General features: G+C 27.6%; 2 protein-coding genes across 4 annotated transcripts; both read right to left on the reverse strand.

Moving 5' to 3' along the window:
* Positions 1-28: 28 nt before the first annotated feature.
* On the reverse strand, positions 29-3,925 carry LOC130675309 (putative uncharacterized transmembrane protein DDB_G0292500). 2 transcript variants are annotated; one of them, XM_057480885.1, is made up of 5 exons: positions 3,621-3,925; positions 1,296-1,587; positions 772-1,055; positions 372-647; positions 29-293 (listed from the first exon to the last, which is right to left on the reverse strand). In XM_057480885.1, exons 2-5 carry the CDS (start codon positions 1,449-1,451, stop codon positions 29-31), a joined length of 981 nt encoding a protein of 326 aa, XP_057336868.1. In that variant the 5' UTR covers positions 1,452-1,587; positions 3,621-3,925. The 2 variants fall into 2 exon arrangements, with proteins under 2 accessions (XP_057336868.1, XP_057336869.1); XM_057480886.1 differs by lacking the exon at positions 3,621-3,925 and adding an exon at positions 1,930-2,522.
* Positions 3,926-8,133: 4,208 nt separating this feature from the next.
* LOC130675306 (activating transcription factor of chaperone) lies at positions 8,134-18,216 on the reverse strand. 2 transcript variants are annotated; one of them, XM_057480882.1, is made up of 3 exons: positions 18,061-18,216; positions 13,823-14,137; positions 8,134-10,237 (listed from the first exon to the last, which is right to left on the reverse strand). In XM_057480882.1, the coding sequence occupies exons 2-3, from the start codon at positions 14,034-14,036 to the stop codon at positions 9,267-9,269; spliced, it is 1,185 nt and encodes a 394-aa protein (XP_057336865.1). In that variant the 5' UTR covers positions 14,037-14,137; positions 18,061-18,216; the 3' UTR covers positions 8,134-9,266. The 2 variants fall into 2 exon arrangements, with proteins under 2 accessions (XP_057336865.1, XP_057336866.1); XM_057480883.1 differs by lacking the exons at positions 13,823-14,137; positions 18,061-18,216 and adding an exon at positions 11,812-12,785.
* Between the last annotated feature and the right edge of the window lie 731 nt (positions 18,217-18,947).

Below are 18,947 nucleotides of genomic sequence, written 5' to 3' on the forward strand. Positions count from 1 at the left end.
TAATAAATAATAAAAAATTTATTTAAATTTAATATCGATGACTGCGGCGATCTGAATAATTAGCCGAGTATTTGCTATAACGATCGCTACCACCGTCATCTGGATATTTTTCTTCAGCCTTGTAGTGAATCTCTGGTGCTGAGCCAACATGGCCTTGCCAGTAGCGTGTCCAATAAAAATCTTCAGGGTTTATATCACCAGGATGTTTGGCATTTCTAAATACATGTACGCAGTATATCAAACTTCCTATGAGTGTTAAGAATCCAAATATGAGGAAGACTATGCCTAAGACCCTGAAGAAAAATATATAAATAAATTTTTTTTTTCACAGTAACGATAAAACATAAAGATAAAATATTATTGTTATTTACCAGACAATAACTGGCTGGAATATTTGAATAACTATGACGAAGCCGAGTGTGACAAGGATAAGACCGAGGTTTATGAGCAACATGAGACAACACATTCCCTTAGTGTTGGGACAAAAAGGATTGGGAGTGGACATTGTTTCAATAATAATACCACCATGCCGGGAGGTTTTAGTCTTTACGGTTGATCCACCAGATCTCCCAGATCCACAGCTGTAATGACTGGGCGCCCTGTCATCTATTCTTGAACTGGGCACCGGACTGTGACGTGATCCGCGGCTATAAATCAACAATAATATGTGTTCATTGATATCATCTCTATAAATCCCTTATAATTATTACCATAAAAATAATAATATCTACATATTTATATCTCAATAAAATATTACTCATATATATTTACCTAATATCTGATGTCGTACGATAATTACTGTTGGTAATAAAAATTGGTATATTTGTTTCTGAACCATTGTTTGACTGATTATGTCGATTATTATTATTATTATTGCTACTACTACTATTATTATTATTATTATTATTGCTATTATTATGATTATTATTTGGCGGTGAGTCTCTCGATAAATCAGAACCAGTACGTCCATTTCGTGATATATGTACCCGTTTATCGTTGTCTCTTTCATTTGTCGACCTGCGACTTTTTTGTTGTGAAGGTACCACGATTTTAATCTGTAATAATATATTATTAAAATAATAATAATAATAATGATTACAATTACAATAACAATGGTAATGATAAATGCAGGAAGTATTTTTAGTGAAACGACGTTATTTTATGGACGAAAACCAGTTGTTGACCGAGAAAGGCGAGGTTTATCTTACTGGTGTGTGACGCGTGAGATAGAAATAAAGGTGAGAAAAAAAAGAGAAAGAAAAAAAAATATATATAGATATAATAAGAATTATTACCACAGAGCTGGGCTTGTGGGCGATAGGATATTCTGATGAAGTTCGCACGGAGGTAGCACGATGACTCTCCTCACCATCAGTTGAGTAACTACGTTGCGCATCACCGCCATTGTGCACCAGGTACCCGTTGCTGTTATTGCTATTACCGTGACGCATTGTTACAAAAGCTCGTCAAAGCTTTTAATATTATTTTATTATTGTTAATTTTCGCCGAGATAATATTACAACTTATGAATCGCTTTCACGGCAGATCGATCACCGTCAGCGTCACCGTTGCTACACTTGATAAAACCTGTGGACATAAATAAATGTTAATAAACAAGAATATTAAGTAACAAGTACAATCTTTTGTTTATTGAAGATAGGCAAGGGGACAAGTGTGGGCGCAAGGTCAAGGGAGACACGCCTGCGAAGAGCCTTGTTCTCGATCCCGGTCAATTCCCAATCAGACCAAATAAACTTGAACACAAATTGCATCGCTGTTCCTCATTTTAAATTTTACAACCCATTATTATTATCTACCCTTACATACATACATGAATAAATATATAATTTTATTGTTCATTTTTTGAAACTATTACTGTTTATTGTTACGGTTGTTCTTCTCATAATGATTTAATATTTTTTTATTTACCCCGGTAATTTTGCGGTGCGTTCTCCAGGTGCCGGGATAAAAGACCGCGCACCATAACCGAACCAGCACCAGCACCAGCTCACCATATCAGCCCACAAAACACAAACTCGTCTTGCAATCAAACCAACAACAACAACAACAACAGTAACAACTACTACTTGCTCTTTACTTGTCTTAACTCGTATATATTTATCGAGATACTTTCTCTCTACTTGGTATACTCAGGTTGAGTCATCCTCGAAAGTTAAAATGCGTTCACAGCTCGTCGCCGGAACAAGCCACACGTTAAGTATGTAATTGACTAACTATAAAAAAAAAAAAACGATGTACAAACACACTTGCTATTATGACATAAGTCTAAATATTTTTATTATTATTCTTTATTTAAAATCATTACTGACAGCATAATTTCCCATAACTCATAAGTTATTACTCATTACCATTTACATTGCTAATATAATCGATGAATCTGTATGTATACGTATATTTTTATCTCTATATAACATCGGCTGACTATTAAAATATATAATAATAATGTAGATTATTGTTGTTTTTTTTTTCATTCAGTATTTAATTTTTTATCTTTTTTTTTATAGAGTGAACGCGTTTTTATTTCGGGTCAAGGACGTGAAAATAAATAGGATTCGGAATGCCAAGTCGATGTGCGGTCGGCATCTCTACTCTGGTTGTATTGCGAATCGGAGAGCTCGATGCTTGGACTAGTGCGCGCTTCAGAACCGGAAATCACATTGCTACCTACCGAGCTTACTTTATTTTTTATATACATTTATTTCTTCTTCATCTTGTGTGTGTTCTAACCAGACGTCTATTTTTTTTATTTTATTTTATATACATAAACTACGTAATGCTCCAAAAATAGTATTATGACTGCTTGCGCCGTATCAAGTAATGTCTGTCACCAATATCATTTACCTTTCTAATTACCATTTTATCATTACATTTTTTTTTCAATTATTATTCTATATTTACACAATCTGATTTATCATATCATACTCATAAATTATATATATATATATATAAATATTTTATCGCTTAAATTATAAAGAATTAAAATTTCTCTTTTTCGTTTCCCGATTACCGTGTGGATTTCTTTTTTTTTTTTTTTTTTTCGTTATATAAGCATGTAATTAAATTAATTATTATTATACATATATAATCATTGACTGGCTTTATTGCGATTTCGATTTCATTATTACTTTTTTTTTGCAGGTTCCTAGTCTTCTTTAATATAAGTTATGAATTATTGATTATATAAATATGAAATTAAATTTACGTCGTAATGTCGATGTTAATCATTTGGTACCAAAGAAGTAGAAGTCAAAGTCGAAGAATAAAAATAAGAAGAAAAAAATAGTGATAACAAAGAAGAAGTAAGAAGAAAAAGAAGAAGAAAAAGGATAAGAACAAGTCGGGTGGTACTAAATGATTTATGTATTAGCGCGCGAAGAAAACAAAACAATAGACTGAATATCATTAAATCAAAGTGACACGCTGAGAGAATATATATTTATAAATATTTGGTAACTTTAAATTCATTACAACACGTAATATATGCATATATATATATATATATATATATATATATATATATATATATATATATATATATATATATTATAAATTAATGAATAAATAATAGAGTTAGCACATAATAAAAAATAAACACTCACAGTGTTAAATATATTTTGTGTTTCAGTTGAATATAAGTGTGATTTAAGTCAATGACGTCGGCGATCCAGTTGTATAAAATGGATAGTCATGATGTTGATGATGATCATGGTCCAGACGTTGATAAAAAACAAAATTCGTGAGAGTTCAATATGAACCCAGAATATTAAATAAATTATTATTATGTTTGTTTAAATATTTACATAGACACAGGCAGACAGACACGTTTGTTTGTTAAACATAAATATAATAATAATAATAATAATAATAATAGTAATAATAAATGAGGCGAGTGAGTGTAGACGTCGCGGAATATACTGGCATACTAGCGAGTAGCGAGCAGCAACTAGTGTAGCATTAAAGCATTCTCATTGCGGGGAAAGGTGCCCATGAGACACTACTATATTTATGCTTCTTCCACCTTACGGCTTTACCTCCTTGCTACAACCTGTACCGCGGCCAAACCTTCTATAAGATACAAGAACTCTTTTAAGTGGGGGAGTTAATTCGCGCTACGATCTCTATATTCTTGTTAGTACTTCATTTTTATACTATTACTATTTTCTAGTATTTTAACAATAAATAATTTTATTATTTCTGTACTTAGTATTTTTATAATAACAATTTTTATATTGAAGATTATGATTTCAAAGGTAAAAAAAAACTTTTAAAATTAAATTTTTTTAAGATTTTGCATATTTAAAAAAAAAATTATGGTTTTTCAAATAACTATCACTTTTAAAATTAATTGACTTATGGACAATAAAAGAAATAATTATTTAAGTAAAATAGAATAAAATACAATGTGATTTTTAATTTTGTAGAATTCATGACTTGAAAATTAAAAGTTATGTAAAAATAACAATATAAGATACAAATAATATCTTGACATATAATATATCGACAAGATGTATCAGCATTATCAAATTGTCGTAGTGCTAAATATGATAAATCGTTTATTGTCTGTGCAATAAGGGTATGAAACAATCTACCAGACAATTGTACAAATAAATTAACATTTTAAGAGTTCCGTGTGTTGTGTTTTGAACATTTTTTAAGTATTACTAGCTAATCTGATGATATTGTAATGAATGAAATTGAATGGTAATTATATATTATCTTGTATTATGCTATTATATTATATTGTATTTTATATGGATTGCTGCAAGAAGCTTAGACTTCATAGCCAAATAAATAAAGAAATAATATAAAAAAAATTAGTTAGCTGTGAAAAAAAAATGTTGACTATTCTAAACTTCAAACGTGAAGAAACGGTTAACTTTTTTTAAACTTTTGGAATTCCAAATGAAAAATCAATGATTGATTTAATACTATTAAAATATGGCCCAATATAGTTCAAAATCAGCTTTGTCTGGCCGTATTTTGCACCGAAAAAAAATAATGAAATTTATAATTTTTAATTGAGTCAAAAAAAGTTTACAAAAGTTAATTTATAGTTAAATGTTTCTTTCTTTGAAGAATAGTCAAGGCTTCTTCAAAAATTTTTTGTAAATGGGTAAGTTTCTAATAAAATTTTTGTCATGATAATTTTAATTTGATTAATTACTGAAATTGATATCAACTTTAATAATTTATTTATAAAAATGAATTATGATTCTATAGGATAATTATCGTTTTTTTACATCATGTTGTAGTAGTTCATGTGTTCAATAGAGTTGTACTTTTTTATGTATCTTGAATGTTGATGAGTTCCAATAAATTAAAAGATTATATATATTTTTTGGGTGGAACTCATTGATATTCAATGAATATCTTTTACATGTCTCTGGAATTGGTTAGTCTTGACTACACGCAGATGCCGCTTATATTAAATGAATCTTCTTTTCAAAGAGAAAATATATTATTTGCAGTAATGACGGTCTTTGAGAGTGAAACTTTTTGGTACTTAAGTTTCACTTGGATGTATTTTCTTCAGCTGGTGACAAACTTGATAATTTTTCAAATAAATAAAGTTTCAGGCAATACGTAAGTTTTTTTTTTTTTTGTAAAAGTGAAGATAAAATATTATACGTGACTGAAATAATGTCATGATTTTCAATGTAAAAATATTTAAACGTTTCCTTGCACGTGTTTATGACTTAATTACAGCTTATTTAAAACAACTATAAATTAAAAATAATAAAAAACTATGTATATATGATTTTATTTTTTTAATGTGAATGATTTAATTAATTTAAAAATTTTATTTTGAATTACCATCTCTCAAAAAAATGTAAAATAATTTCAATTACTTTTCTTTGATGACTATTGAAATTTATGTCAGAAAAAAAATATAGAAATTATTGGTCATAAATTTAAAATTACGAAAAAAAAATGATTTTACCAAAATAATGATATTTTTTAACTTTTTGATAAAAGATTTGACTAAAATAATTTTTTTTGTTAAACATATTTATTAGGTTATTGCTTCGTTTGAAACGAACATTATTTTTTTTTAGCTGACAAGCAAATTTTGTTTTTTATGTTGAGAAAAAAATTTCTTGAAAATTTCAGCTCTTAATTTTAATTTTAAGTACTTTCTCTCGAGTATCAAATAATGTGAAGTTATTAGTGAGTTACTATGAGTTAATAATGAAAAAACGGCTCATCTTACGAAATATATGCATCGGGCTAATCTTTTAGGAAATTTTGTCCTTATATTGCTAAAGTGCACTATTCATGAGATACATGCATTTTAACATTTAACAGTAAAAAAAAATCTGGGCTCAAGGAGCTTGAAAACATTACTGTAAATATATTTTCGAGCTCTCCGAGCTACTACCTGCGATTACTTTTTATAAGCTTTTCAAGCTCTAACAATTTACGTGTTTGCTAAATTTTGAGAAGTTAAGAATCGAAAATCATTAATGAAGAAGCGGTTTTTAAATTTCCATTCCCGATTATGTTCTATGAAATAAATGTATTGAGGCAGAAATAAATGTCAGTGATCAACATCAAGATTTGAATGAGTTTTGACTTAGGTCAGAGCAATAATATGAGAAATATCCGAGAAAAATATTAAAAACTGGGTTTTTATAATTTTTTGCTGATAATATGATTTAAACTAAAGAACAAGTTAGATGACATTATATGATGATTGACAGAGACTTTAAAAAGGAAGAGCTGGTATGATTTCAGACACATTTTAGTACATTATATTTTGATTTATCCGAAAAAAATAACATTTTATGTTATTTTTTTAACTTTTCAGCGCCGATATCTTTTGAACTAATAAACCGATTTTGACGTTTGAGGTGGCAATCGGCGCGTTTTCTTGAATTCTAGAGCTGATCAAATTACGAAATCGATCGTTTCAGCCGTTTCGAAGATATTCGGAAAAACCCGTTTTTCACTATTTCTTTCTTCAACGATATCTCTCGAACGCATTGACCGATTGCGATGGTTGAGGCGGCGATCGACGCGTTTTATTATGTTCTAGAGGTGATTAGATTTTGAAGTCGATTGTTCGAGCCGTTTCTGAGAAATAAAAAGAAAACTAAAAAAAAAATATTTTTTTTTCATAATTCGCAAATATTTTCGAGTCTACTCGATCAAATGACCTGAAATTTTCAGGAAAGTTGATGGCCAACAAGCTCTTTTGATTGTCACCTTAACCATCCAGATCGGTTCATTAGTTAAAAAGTTATAGAGCGTTCACACACACACACACTCGGACATCATTCTGAAAATAGTCAGGATAGCTTTCTAGGACCTCAAAACGTCGACATTTGATGAAAATTCGATTTTCGAAAATCGGGGTGAAAACAATAACTTCCCGAATTTTTTGAAACCATGTATTTCTTAGCGAGAAGTTAAAAATTGTTAACTTAATATAGCACTAATCTTTTTTATTGTAAAATGTTAAAATGCATGTATCTCATGAACAGTGTACTTTAGCAATATAAGTGTAATGAGCAATTTTGTAGAAGACAAAATTTCCTAAAAGATTGGTCCGATGCATATGTTTCGTAAGATGAGCCGTTTTTTCACTATTAACAAAAATATACGAAAAAAGTGAAAAATTGACTTTCGGAGCTGATACAATCGACATAGATCGAGTTAGAGCAAAAACGTTTTATACACTTTTAAAAAGCAACAAATACTCTACAAATAATAACTGATTTCAAAATGATAGCTTAAAATTGGACTTAGTTAGAATAATTTAAAAAAAAAGTTATTCGATTTACATGATTTTTAAATGGGATAGCTTTGATGCTCGAGAGGAAGTACTTAAAATTAAAATTAAGAGCTGAAATTTTCAGAGAATTTTTTTCTGAACATAAACAACAATATTTTCTTGTGTCAGCTAAAAAAAAATAATGTTCGTTTCAAACGAAGCAACCTAATATTTATGGATGTAACATAATTATTTTTACTTTTAGCTTACGGGCCAAAAGTACCATATGCTAGATATAATCTATTTTTTCAAAGACTTATTTGATAAGTTAATAACTTATTTTATCTTACACTATTCTACTTCTAAAAGTAATAAAAGGTAAAAGAAATAATGAATAATTTTACCTTGACAACTCATTGTTTTATTGTTTTGTAATACAGTAAAATAATTAAAAAAAGAGAGAAATGAAATGTATTTTAAATAATAAAAAAAACAATAATTTGGAATGAAGAGACTCGCGATCGAGGCGGGATTGTTATATTGCAAAGAGTATCAGTGTTGAGTCGAGTGACTACAACGATGAGTAATCAAAACGTCTGATACTGACGAACACAATGCGTGGGTTTAGCCGAAGAGATTGTTTCCCTTTTTTTTTTTTTCTATTAATTTAATCGAATTTAAATATTAAATCCTGGTAGATAAAATTTATTTATTCTCGACGACAGTCTCAACATTCTCACTTAAGGTACGACGAAAACACGAATGCGTGCAAGTTGATTACAATTATTAATTTTCTAAATTCTAAATATCTGAATGCATAAAATTTTATCTATTACTATTATTAAATATACTGGAATTTTATATTTATCAGATTCCTATCACTGAAAAACAGCGCCTCTACTGAGGACTGTTTGACAGTTTGGCTACGCAGGTGTGACCCCACTTCCGTGTCCAGCAATTCATCTCTAGGACATTGCCGGACCTATATTATAATCCAACCCAAAAATATTAATACAGTTTGAATATATCAGTCTAGGGGGTTAGAACATTTTGTATGATGACTAATGCCTTCGACTGATACCTGTAGCAATATTTGTTACATGGGTTGGAAATGTAGGTAAACTCTACTTAGAATACCAAAGATTCTTATTACGTTTAAGTTATCTATAATGAAAAAATAAATTTTTTAAATTAATTTCTTTTCGTCAAGTTCGTGATACTAATTTTACATGCATTCAGAATTTAACAACATATATGTAATTATTAAATTACCGAATTTTAAATTTAGTATATTATATTGTCAATATCTTGTCAATGTACTGAATCATTCATAAAATCAAACAGCGAAACAAACTCTGGATGTTAACCACAATGGCCTCGTAATAACCTTGTATACGATTCGAAGACATTCAGTGACATAAATAAAAGTTGACATTGTCTTATAATTAAAAATTAAAATATATATATATATATATAAATATATATATGTATGGATATATATAATATTAAAATAATATAATATACAATTGGATTAATTGATTAAACCCTTAGCCTTAAATAAATCGCGCATAAGCCCTTTCAAGTATCCAATCTCACGTTTCAATTCGCTGACTTGATCCTTGAGTTTGTTATTAGTATCCTCTAGCTCTTGTTGCTCACCTACAATTTCTTTAACTTCAAGCTTTTTCTTCATACGATAACGCGTAGCTGCATTTTTATTTTGTTCCTTCTTACGAACTTTTTTATCTTCAGTCGGACGTGAATAGGGCTTACGGCGATTACGTGTTACTTTTTGATTACGTTTACCATAATTACTGTTACTACTGCTAGCTTTGCTACTGCTGGTGCATGAATCAATAGTCCAGTCAGGATCATCAACTGAATCCTCAGAGGACAAATAACTGCTGACAGTGCTATTGACTGGACTTGATGGTGAGATTGATTCAGCACATGATCTAACATATTCATCAACAGCTGCTAATTCACTTGCTACATCCCCAGCTATATCACCAGCAAGTGGTGATAATGATACATTTTCAGCATTCCATTCACCAGATATTTGACCAAGATATGATGAGCCATCTTTGTCTATTGATTCTTCTTGAATAATATGCAATTGTTGTTGTAGTGGTTGCTGATTAATATAATCAGCAGTAGTAGTATTAATTGAATTATTATCAGTAGATGGATAAACAAATTCAATGTTGGGTGAAGACAAAGTTGTTGGTTCTAGTCCAACAAAAATTTGTTGAGTATCAATAGACAATTGGTCAGTATTTATCATTGGTGGTGACTGCGGTGGAGTCAAAGCTGAGCTTCCGGATGGGTAGATCTGATGACATGATTCTACACCACCAAAGACAGTCTCGAATTCTTGCAGAAATGATGGAGTTGACTGTATTTGGGGCTGGGGATGAATAATTGATTTGCTTTGAATACATTCTGATGAAAGTTCGTCAAACAATGACTCCACTCTATCTTCGAACCAACCAGGCAAGGGCTCTGCAATGAAAAAAAAAATTAGATTAATAATACATTTATTAACAAGGATAACTATATAATTTATTTTAAACTAATCAAACAAGGTAATTTATATACTCAAGTGTTAATGATAAAAAAAATTATTAATCATAAAAATTATTACAGTATCGATATAAAACAGCATAAACAATTAGTGGGAGTGGCATATTAACATAAAAGCTAATACTATTATTAATTTATGTGCAGTTTAACAATCGAGGAAAACGAGAAAATATATATATATTTTTTTTTAATAATTAATTAATTAATAAAATTAAGAATCAATGTCCATGAAACTTCAAGTACACCAAGCTTTATTAGTTAGATAATACTTATCATCAATTATTTTTATTACTACAGTTTTTATTATATTTGTGTTAAAGTTGTGAAATTTTTAAACTGTTAAAGCAAACTAACATTAACTATTTAATTCCAAAAAAAACGTAATAGATAAGTTACTAAAGAAGATATCATTTATTTTAGTTAATTTAATTGGTTCAGATTTAACAGCAAGTTTAAACAAAACTAATATACAGACATATATATCAAGGTTACGAGTTTATATAAATATTAGAATGTGGACTAATTCAATATTAGAAATAATATAAAAATTTAAAAAAATTGTGAGTTATCAATATGTGTTAATGAAGATATTAAAATATTTTTTTATTTAAATTTTATTATTATTACAAATATCAGTGGAAAATTTTATGCATTTGCTAAATGCATGCAGGGGTTAGTGAGAAATTATCATTTGTGACGAGAGTTAAATAAAATCTAGGCCAATGAGTATAATAATAATAATTATTATTCTTATTAAATTAAATAGTAACTTTAATATCGATTGTTTTTAGCTATTTAAATATTATCGATCTATATATCAAAGGAGATCGCAACCCCTTGTGCAATAATAATCACCCAGTTAATATTTATCACTTTTAGCCTAGTTAATTATGTCAAAACTTATTTATTATAAATGTTAACTTAAATATAATTATTATGTTAAATAGGACCAAGTATACTTATTATTATTTATGTAATATAAAAAATATTATTAATGATTTAAGATGTTTTTTTTTGTTTTTAAGTTATTAATTAACATTTGTAATAATTTATGGGAATCAAGTTTTTATATTATTAATCATTGAATTGATAATTATTGCAACACTAACTTTACATACTTAAAAACTAGTATCTTATTTTTTATGTTTATAAATAATTATTTATTTACAATAGCTTGTAATTTACTTATCATTTAGGTAGGTCAGAATGTTATTTATCAATTAATAATAATATTTTTTATCATTCGTAAAATTTGAATGACGTAAATCAAAAAATTAATTACAAAATTAACGTGAATTTAATTTAAAATTTAAATTCAATAAATTACCAGCTGTTTGGAGTGAAATTTTTTTTTTTAGAGAAAGTAATGTACGAAATTTATCGTTTCGTGTGTAAATATTCTTTCAATACATAATTATAAATATATGAATCTGAAATTAAAAACATCTGGAAATTGGTTAAATAAAATAGCAAGAGAGAAGAGAAAGACATACCACTATAACACATAGCAGCCATCATAATTGCGTAGTTTTTGTTTTTAAAATGTCTAAGTATGGTTCGAAAATTTTATTTTGCAACAGCAGTAGCAATAGCAGCAGTAGTATCAGTAATTTAGTGTCTAATAGTTTAGTTATCACAATTAAGTTGTACAAGATTAACAATAATAATATTAACAATAACAATAATAATAATAATAGACCAGTGGTACGAGAAAATTTGTCAGCTTGATTTAGTAATAACAGTAATAATATCGATATTATCAACGTCTTTTTACTAATTTTTGTGAATTCACAATTATTTCTCGGTTCCACGTGTAAAGATACGCGAACTGCATGCTAATGTTTAATATAAATCCACTGCAACATTTAGATGATTTATTTAATACACGTATCACTTTTGAAGATGCCAGTATCACCAAGTTAATTATTAATAGTTGCACATATAAACTGGTAATTTTTATTTAATTATAAGTAAGTTAACTTAATAACTTTTTTTTTTGTTCTTTAAAGATTAGATCAACGAAATTACAACACTGCTTATGGAATTTTTTTCCTTTGTTATAGATAAGAGACTATTTGTTTTAAATGAAATTATGTGTATTCTTCTTCCATCCAAGTGTAATTTAATTTAACGCTGAATAAATAATTGACGCACGTAATAATGTGTAAACACTGAGAGTTTAATAATTATTACAGCAGTAGACTGAGTAAGTAGTGTCTGAATAAATTCAACACTTTGATGAAATTATTTTTTTTTTACGCAGAAACTTGAAGGCGTGTATTCTGGATAGACAACTGATCACACGTGACAACTAGTTGTTTAAAATATCCAGTTTTTGTTATTATTACTTATGTCTGTATATTTATTATTGTTATTGTTGTTCTTTTTTTTTAACGGCGGCGATGGGGGTAATAATAATAATTGTTGTTTTATATAAAGATAATATTTGAGAGGTATGTGAATAGCAATGACGACTTGAAATAACTGAGCTGGTGACAACGAGCTGTCGAAGTGATTAAATAAAATAAAGTAGTAGGGGAATAATAAAAAGAGAACGAATAAAATGAATAAGTAAAGTATATTGCAATCGTAAGAAGACTGTGTGTAGTTGACCCGAACATTAACAGACTACCGACACTGACTCCTACTTTAACTTATCTTTGGACTTTCCCTCCACGCTTGTATATTATATATATATATATATATATATATATATACACATACAAATATAAAAGATTATTATACATTTCATTCCATTAGTTTGTATTGGCTCGTATTCCGTTCATTTAACTTGGTTACACTGATTTCTCCCTACTCGTATATACTTATGCATATACATATACTTAAAAAAAAAAAAAAATATATATATATATATATATATATATATATATATATATATATATATATATATATATATATATATATATATATATATGTATATATTTCCCACTTGATGGCATACCTTGGGAATTAACTTGTTCCCTAAAGGCTAACCAGTTTGTCCCACTCTTCAGTATTTTTTTCATTATGGATTTTAAAATCAGCGTGATAAAAACACAAGTAGTTTAATTATTTATACATCTATATTTTTAGCATTCGATATATTTTTCGCCTGAGGTATAAAATATAAATGTCTGTATGATTTTGTTGGGACAAATACATCAGACATGATTGTCAAATTTATTTGACATAATTTTAAAGTTTACGTTTTCGATTACTTTTTATTTGACCTAATTTTTTTTTCTCACTCGATACCCATTGGACTTTTTAATTGGGATTTATTTTATTTATTATTAATATTCCAAGGACTTTGAAATGATAATGATACGTAAGCACTCATTTGCATGATTGATATCAGTCTAATGAGTGAGCGATTGAAGAAAATTTAAATTTACAATTCTTGGAAACGGTTAAAAATGTTTAAAGTGCTTCAGATAGCTGATACTTGATAAGATATTTATATAATATTTGAAAATAGAGGACTGTTTTAAATAAAATTTGTACCTTCTTTAACCAATTTATCCAATTGCTCTAAAAGTTTGCTAGCAACTTGTGCACGCGTTGGATTTTCGTCGTATAATTCAGGATCAAGGACATCGTTTATTAATGTTGAGGATTGATCATCGATAGAGATCCAATCATCTTCGGCTTCGCCTATTGAAGTCCCACTAGGGGAATCTGGCTCCGCCTTCCATACCCACTGCTCGTGTAATGACATTGCTGTTGTGATAGCAAGTCTCTTCTAAATGTATTGATAATTGAGAAAAATAAATTTGTCGCGTCGCGAGGACGTAACTCGAAAAAAACGCCATTGTGGCTCTGTAAAATATTAAAAATTAAATAAGTTATTATATTATAATTTATAGTGTTAACAATAACAGTTAAATAAATTTTTAATTTATTAATAATCTTCATAAGTTCAAAGCTTATCAAATCTAACATTTTTTTTCTTTAGTCGATAATTTTACTTAATAACTAATGTTAGTAATTAGTAATAGTATAATTGACGTTTGTTATAATAATTACTAAAAATTTCGACATTTTTCTTATCAGTTAACTGATGTATGTCCTCATTATGTACTAGAATATAATTCTGAGGATTTTTAAAATTTTTTTATTACAGTTTTACGGCTCCACACATTTTTAAAGTTTTAAAATGTTAATGTTATGTTTTGTATTCATGATCAATTGATTTAATGTTCAATTTTACGGCGGATTGGAGAAAGTCAGAGTGATAAAATCAAAATTACAACTGATTTAGTAACAAATTTCTAATTAAAAATAATATAATTATTTATTGACGTAAGATGGAGACTGGGGTATGAAAAGTATATTTAAAATTAACACAATAAATTTTTTAACAGTCGGCGTATACATACTTCAATTATTCGATCACTATGAAATAATATTTTACTTTGAAGTATGTAAATAAATATGATCCTGAAGTAAGCAGACAACTAACAATTTTCGATTTTTTTTTTAACAAATCAATTAAAAAAAAAAAAAAAAAAAAAGCGCTTGTAGAAAATTAAAAATCTACAGGTGCAATTTAAAAAAAAATTTTTTTTTTTTATAATTACTCGTTTTTTAAAAAATCAAAAAATTATGAGACATCAGCTAATTTCAGTATCATAAATAAATTATCATTTATAAATGTATATGAAGATTGGAACGAGTGTGAATGTAGCAGACATCAGACAAATTTTAAATTATAAATAAATGAGTAAATAATTTAAAAAATGATATTTTTAAATCTAGAACCTGTAGATTTTTATCTTAGCTTATTGTTTTTTTATTTTCGTTCCGCGAAAAACGTTCCGATCTTCAAATAAGGTAAGTGTGGGTATTACCGCGGTTTGATGTGTCCGTCCAACTTTAATAGCATGGTTTGAAGATCAACAATAAGTTATCGACTTAATTTTTTTTCAAAATCGATAATTAACTTATCTTAAGCCTTAAGAAAAATTAAGCGTATGATTTAATGTCGATTTCATAAAATAATTAGCATTTTAAAAAAAATTCCAAGTGCTACTATTACCGTGGACCTTAAAGAGACTTGTGGCAATTACCACGCTACAATTACCGTGTGACAATTACCGCGGGATCCGATGAAACAAAAATCAATTAAATAAATTATAAAAGTAAACATTTAATTAAATAATGAATAGTTTTTTTTATAAAAAACAAACTTTTAACTTTAGTAATGCACATCACGTTTAAATTATGGTACAGTTAACCAATACAATTAATATTATGAGTGATATAAGAATATACGATTTAATCAGTATCATTCTTATTTATTTTCTTGACAGCTCTGCAATAATTTTGCCTCTTTGCGATTCTTTTTACCACTAATAATAAATTTTTACGTTTATAATTACACTTTTTTTTTCATTGATTACTTTTTTTTTTTTTTTTTTTTGTATTTTAAGAATTTGTTTGAGTTTTTACAATTCTGAATGCTTAATACAAGAAGTACACTCGTAATTACTGCCTGGCCTCTTGTACTATATAAATTCTTAACCAGACAGGAGGCCAAGCATTAATTACAACGAGTGTACAAGATAAACAATGAGTTATACTAATTTTGAGGTTATGAATAATTATATTTCAACCGCGGCAATTGTCGCATTCACCTAAGATACTACATATGTTTCTATTACCGTGGAATCGAGTGAAATCATGGTAATACTGACACGCTTCAAAAGTTGGTGACATTTACCGCGGCAGTAAATTAAAAGTGACAATTGATTAAAATTAAATGTTTGTTGAATTTTCGACTATAAAAAAGTATAATCTTGCCCTGGAATGCAACAAGTATAAGTATTAAAGCATTAATTCATAAAAAAACATATTTTATTCGAGCCTACAATTGCACACTAACTGCAAGAAATTGATCATATTTTCTCTTAAAACGATCAATCGGTTTTCAATAATTTATAACAAACTATGGTAGTTACATTTTATACAGGATTGTTTGTTAATTCCATTCTTAAAATATTAAAGTTGTTGCTGGATTTTTTTTAAATTACAAAAAATTATGTATCATTCATTTATAATAGAATAAAAAAAATCCACGGTAATACCCACACTTACCCTATATGTGAATAAATACATAGGGCCAGAATACTATCCGAGGACAGTTGTTTTGAAATAGAATAAAATGTAAGTAAATCCAAATAAAACTCTGAACAAAACGCACTAATTAAGAAGCAACGTAACATTTCTTCATACGTAATAGAGTTTTGAATAGAGAGATTTACAAATAATATTTTTTCACCCAAATGAAAGCTCTTATCACGAGATACATACCAAGGCTCGATGCACTACTCTACCATTCAACGATCTGAGGTTTAATTTTATAAAAATTTTTATTCGTTTGCGAGAAAAATTTGGAAAAAATCTCCATTTACTATACAAATGCTACAAGAAAAATTTTCTTCTTCCATTAGAGTACGAAAGAAAAAAAAATGCCTACTCTCCTTAAGGAGTAACGTCAACTGAGTTTTAATTCAATTTAAATTACGGACAAACACCAGAAACCTAAAATAGAGAGCCTTTAACGTTTTTTAAATCCTTAAACAGATGGCTAAAAATTTCGTATTTTCAAAAATTCTAATTCGTTTTCGAGAAAAATTGTTTTAAAATTCTCAGTTACTCTACGAGTGCAACAAAGTTAATCCTGTTTGTTTTTCTGAATGTGAAAAAGAGGTCCGGTGGCGTTTCCCCTTAACGAGAGAAAAAGTATTATTTGAGTTATTACATACTTGCAGATGGAATTTATCTAGTGATATGTAAAATAGTGAATATGAGTTTATTAAAAATGGATGGAGCTCCACTTGTACGTACGTACAGAAATTTATCTACAATATTTCAATAAAGATTATTAATAATTTTTGAACATTAAAAAAACATTTAAAAAAATTAAAAAAATAATAAATTAGGTTTTTAAAAAGTAAATATTTTATCAGTATGACTTAAATTTGTCATGTATAATGATTTTTTTAATTTTGTCAATATTACGCACATGTGCGTTTGTTTTCGTTTTTAATCTAAAATATGTACAAAAAATGTGTATAGTTTAATGTCAATTGAATAATCATTAGATAAAAATTATTTGAAAAATTTCAAATTAAATAAATATATGTATGTAAATAAATATAAATATTCAAGTTGAAATTTGTGTACATTGAATTTAGTAAAAATAAATGACTATTTTTTAAAAATATCTACAGGTCATTACTCTGGTCATTGCGCAGCAAGTGTGTCGACATATGTCGACACAACTTTCTAATTTGTAAAAGTGCGTACTTTAAATAATAAATAAGTTAATAAAAATAATAATTGAGTATTATATTATATTATTATCGATAGTTAATTATTCCTAATATCATTCATTTATTAATTAATGTATAAGAGTTTGCAAAAAATGATGCAATAATTTGGTGTCAGATTTAAAAAATGAAATTTATAAAAAATGCCATTAAATTTTACTATAAATTTAAATCGACTTATTCATATAACGATAAGTACGTACTGATAAGTTGATTGTAATGACTGAATAAATATATGTATAATTAATTTATATATGTAGCATATTACAACACGAGGCGATGAGTCACAGTCACAAAATGGCGGTACGCGACCGAACTTTAAACCCGGACGTAAGAAGAATGAAAAAAATTATTTTGAAAAATTTTAATGTTTCTATTATTTAATAAGTATAAAATTTGTGTACTTACACCATGATTACTTTAGTTGTAAAGGCACACTTGCGTGTGCAAGCCGGATTCCGACTAGTTACTCATCTTTACGTCCTTTGGAGCAAAGAAAAGTTAAAAAAACACGTCTGATTTCGAATTATCATGGAAGATGAATAAGAAAGAATAGTGAACTTGAGTTTATGAACGGCAACTACGCATGCCTGTCACGTGACATACTCCAAAAAACTGCCCCTACTCTTATCATTTTTTATATTTTATTTTCTACAATTATACTATCAAAGATAAATTAAATTTACATTATACTTTTTCTTTTTTTTTTTAGTTTTGAGTTTTAGTATTGGTGATGTATAATAATTAATTAGAAAAGTAGTATAGAAGTGAAAGTTAAAAATAATTTGAGGTTAAAATTGAAGTTTGAGCGGGAAATTTTAAAATTAGAGCAAAATCATTTATTTAAAAATTAAGAATAAAGGACAATGCCAGCTAATAGAATTAAAATCCAAGTGAGTATAATAATTGGTGAATTTTTTTTCGATATTTAAAATATATAAAAATGTTTTATTATTTTTTATTTTGTTGACTAGTAAATATTAATTTTTTTTATCAATAGTGAAATTCTGTAATTTATGTTTTTAAATTATTTTCTAAATGAAAATTTAAATACTCCAATGAATGAGTGTGAATGTAGCAGATGATTATTAATTTTTTAAATTTTAGAATAAATTGTAAGTAGAGTAAAAATTAAAAAATTCATATTTAGATAAATGCAAAATCCGTACGCGCGTTTTTTTAAATTTCATTATTTTAATTAAATAATCAATTTATTTATTTATTCAAAATTTGTAAATTGTCTCATATCTGCTACATTCACACTTATTCAAATGACTATAAATTATTTCTGTTGT

This window comes from Microplitis mediator, chromosome 10 (assembly GCF_029852145.1).
Source record: "Microplitis mediator isolate UGA2020A chromosome 10, iyMicMedi2.1, whole genome shotgun sequence".
Lineage (NCBI taxonomy): Eukaryota > Metazoa > Arthropoda > Insecta > Hymenoptera > Braconidae > Microplitis > Microplitis mediator.

Coding starts and splice junctions, on each gene's coding strand:
- LOC130675306 (XM_057480882.1), bottom strand. CDS start 14,036: ATGTCATTACACGAGCAGTGGGTATGGAAGGCGGAGCCAGATTCCCCT. Junction 10,238..13,822: donor GGATAAATTGGTTAAAGAAG/GTACAAATTTTA, acceptor TTTTCATTGCAG/AGCCCTTGCCTGGTTGGTTC.
- LOC130675309 (XM_057480885.1), bottom strand. CDS start 1,451: ATGCGTCACGGTAATAGCAATAACAGCAACGGGTACCTGGTGCACAAT. Junction 648..771: donor CGTACGACATCAGATATTAG/GTAAATATATAT, acceptor GTTGATTTATAG/CCGCGGATCACGTCACAGTC. Junction 294..371: donor TTCCAGCCAGTTATTGTCTG/GTAAATAACAAT, acceptor ATTTTTCTTCAG/GGTCTTAGGCATAGTCTTCC.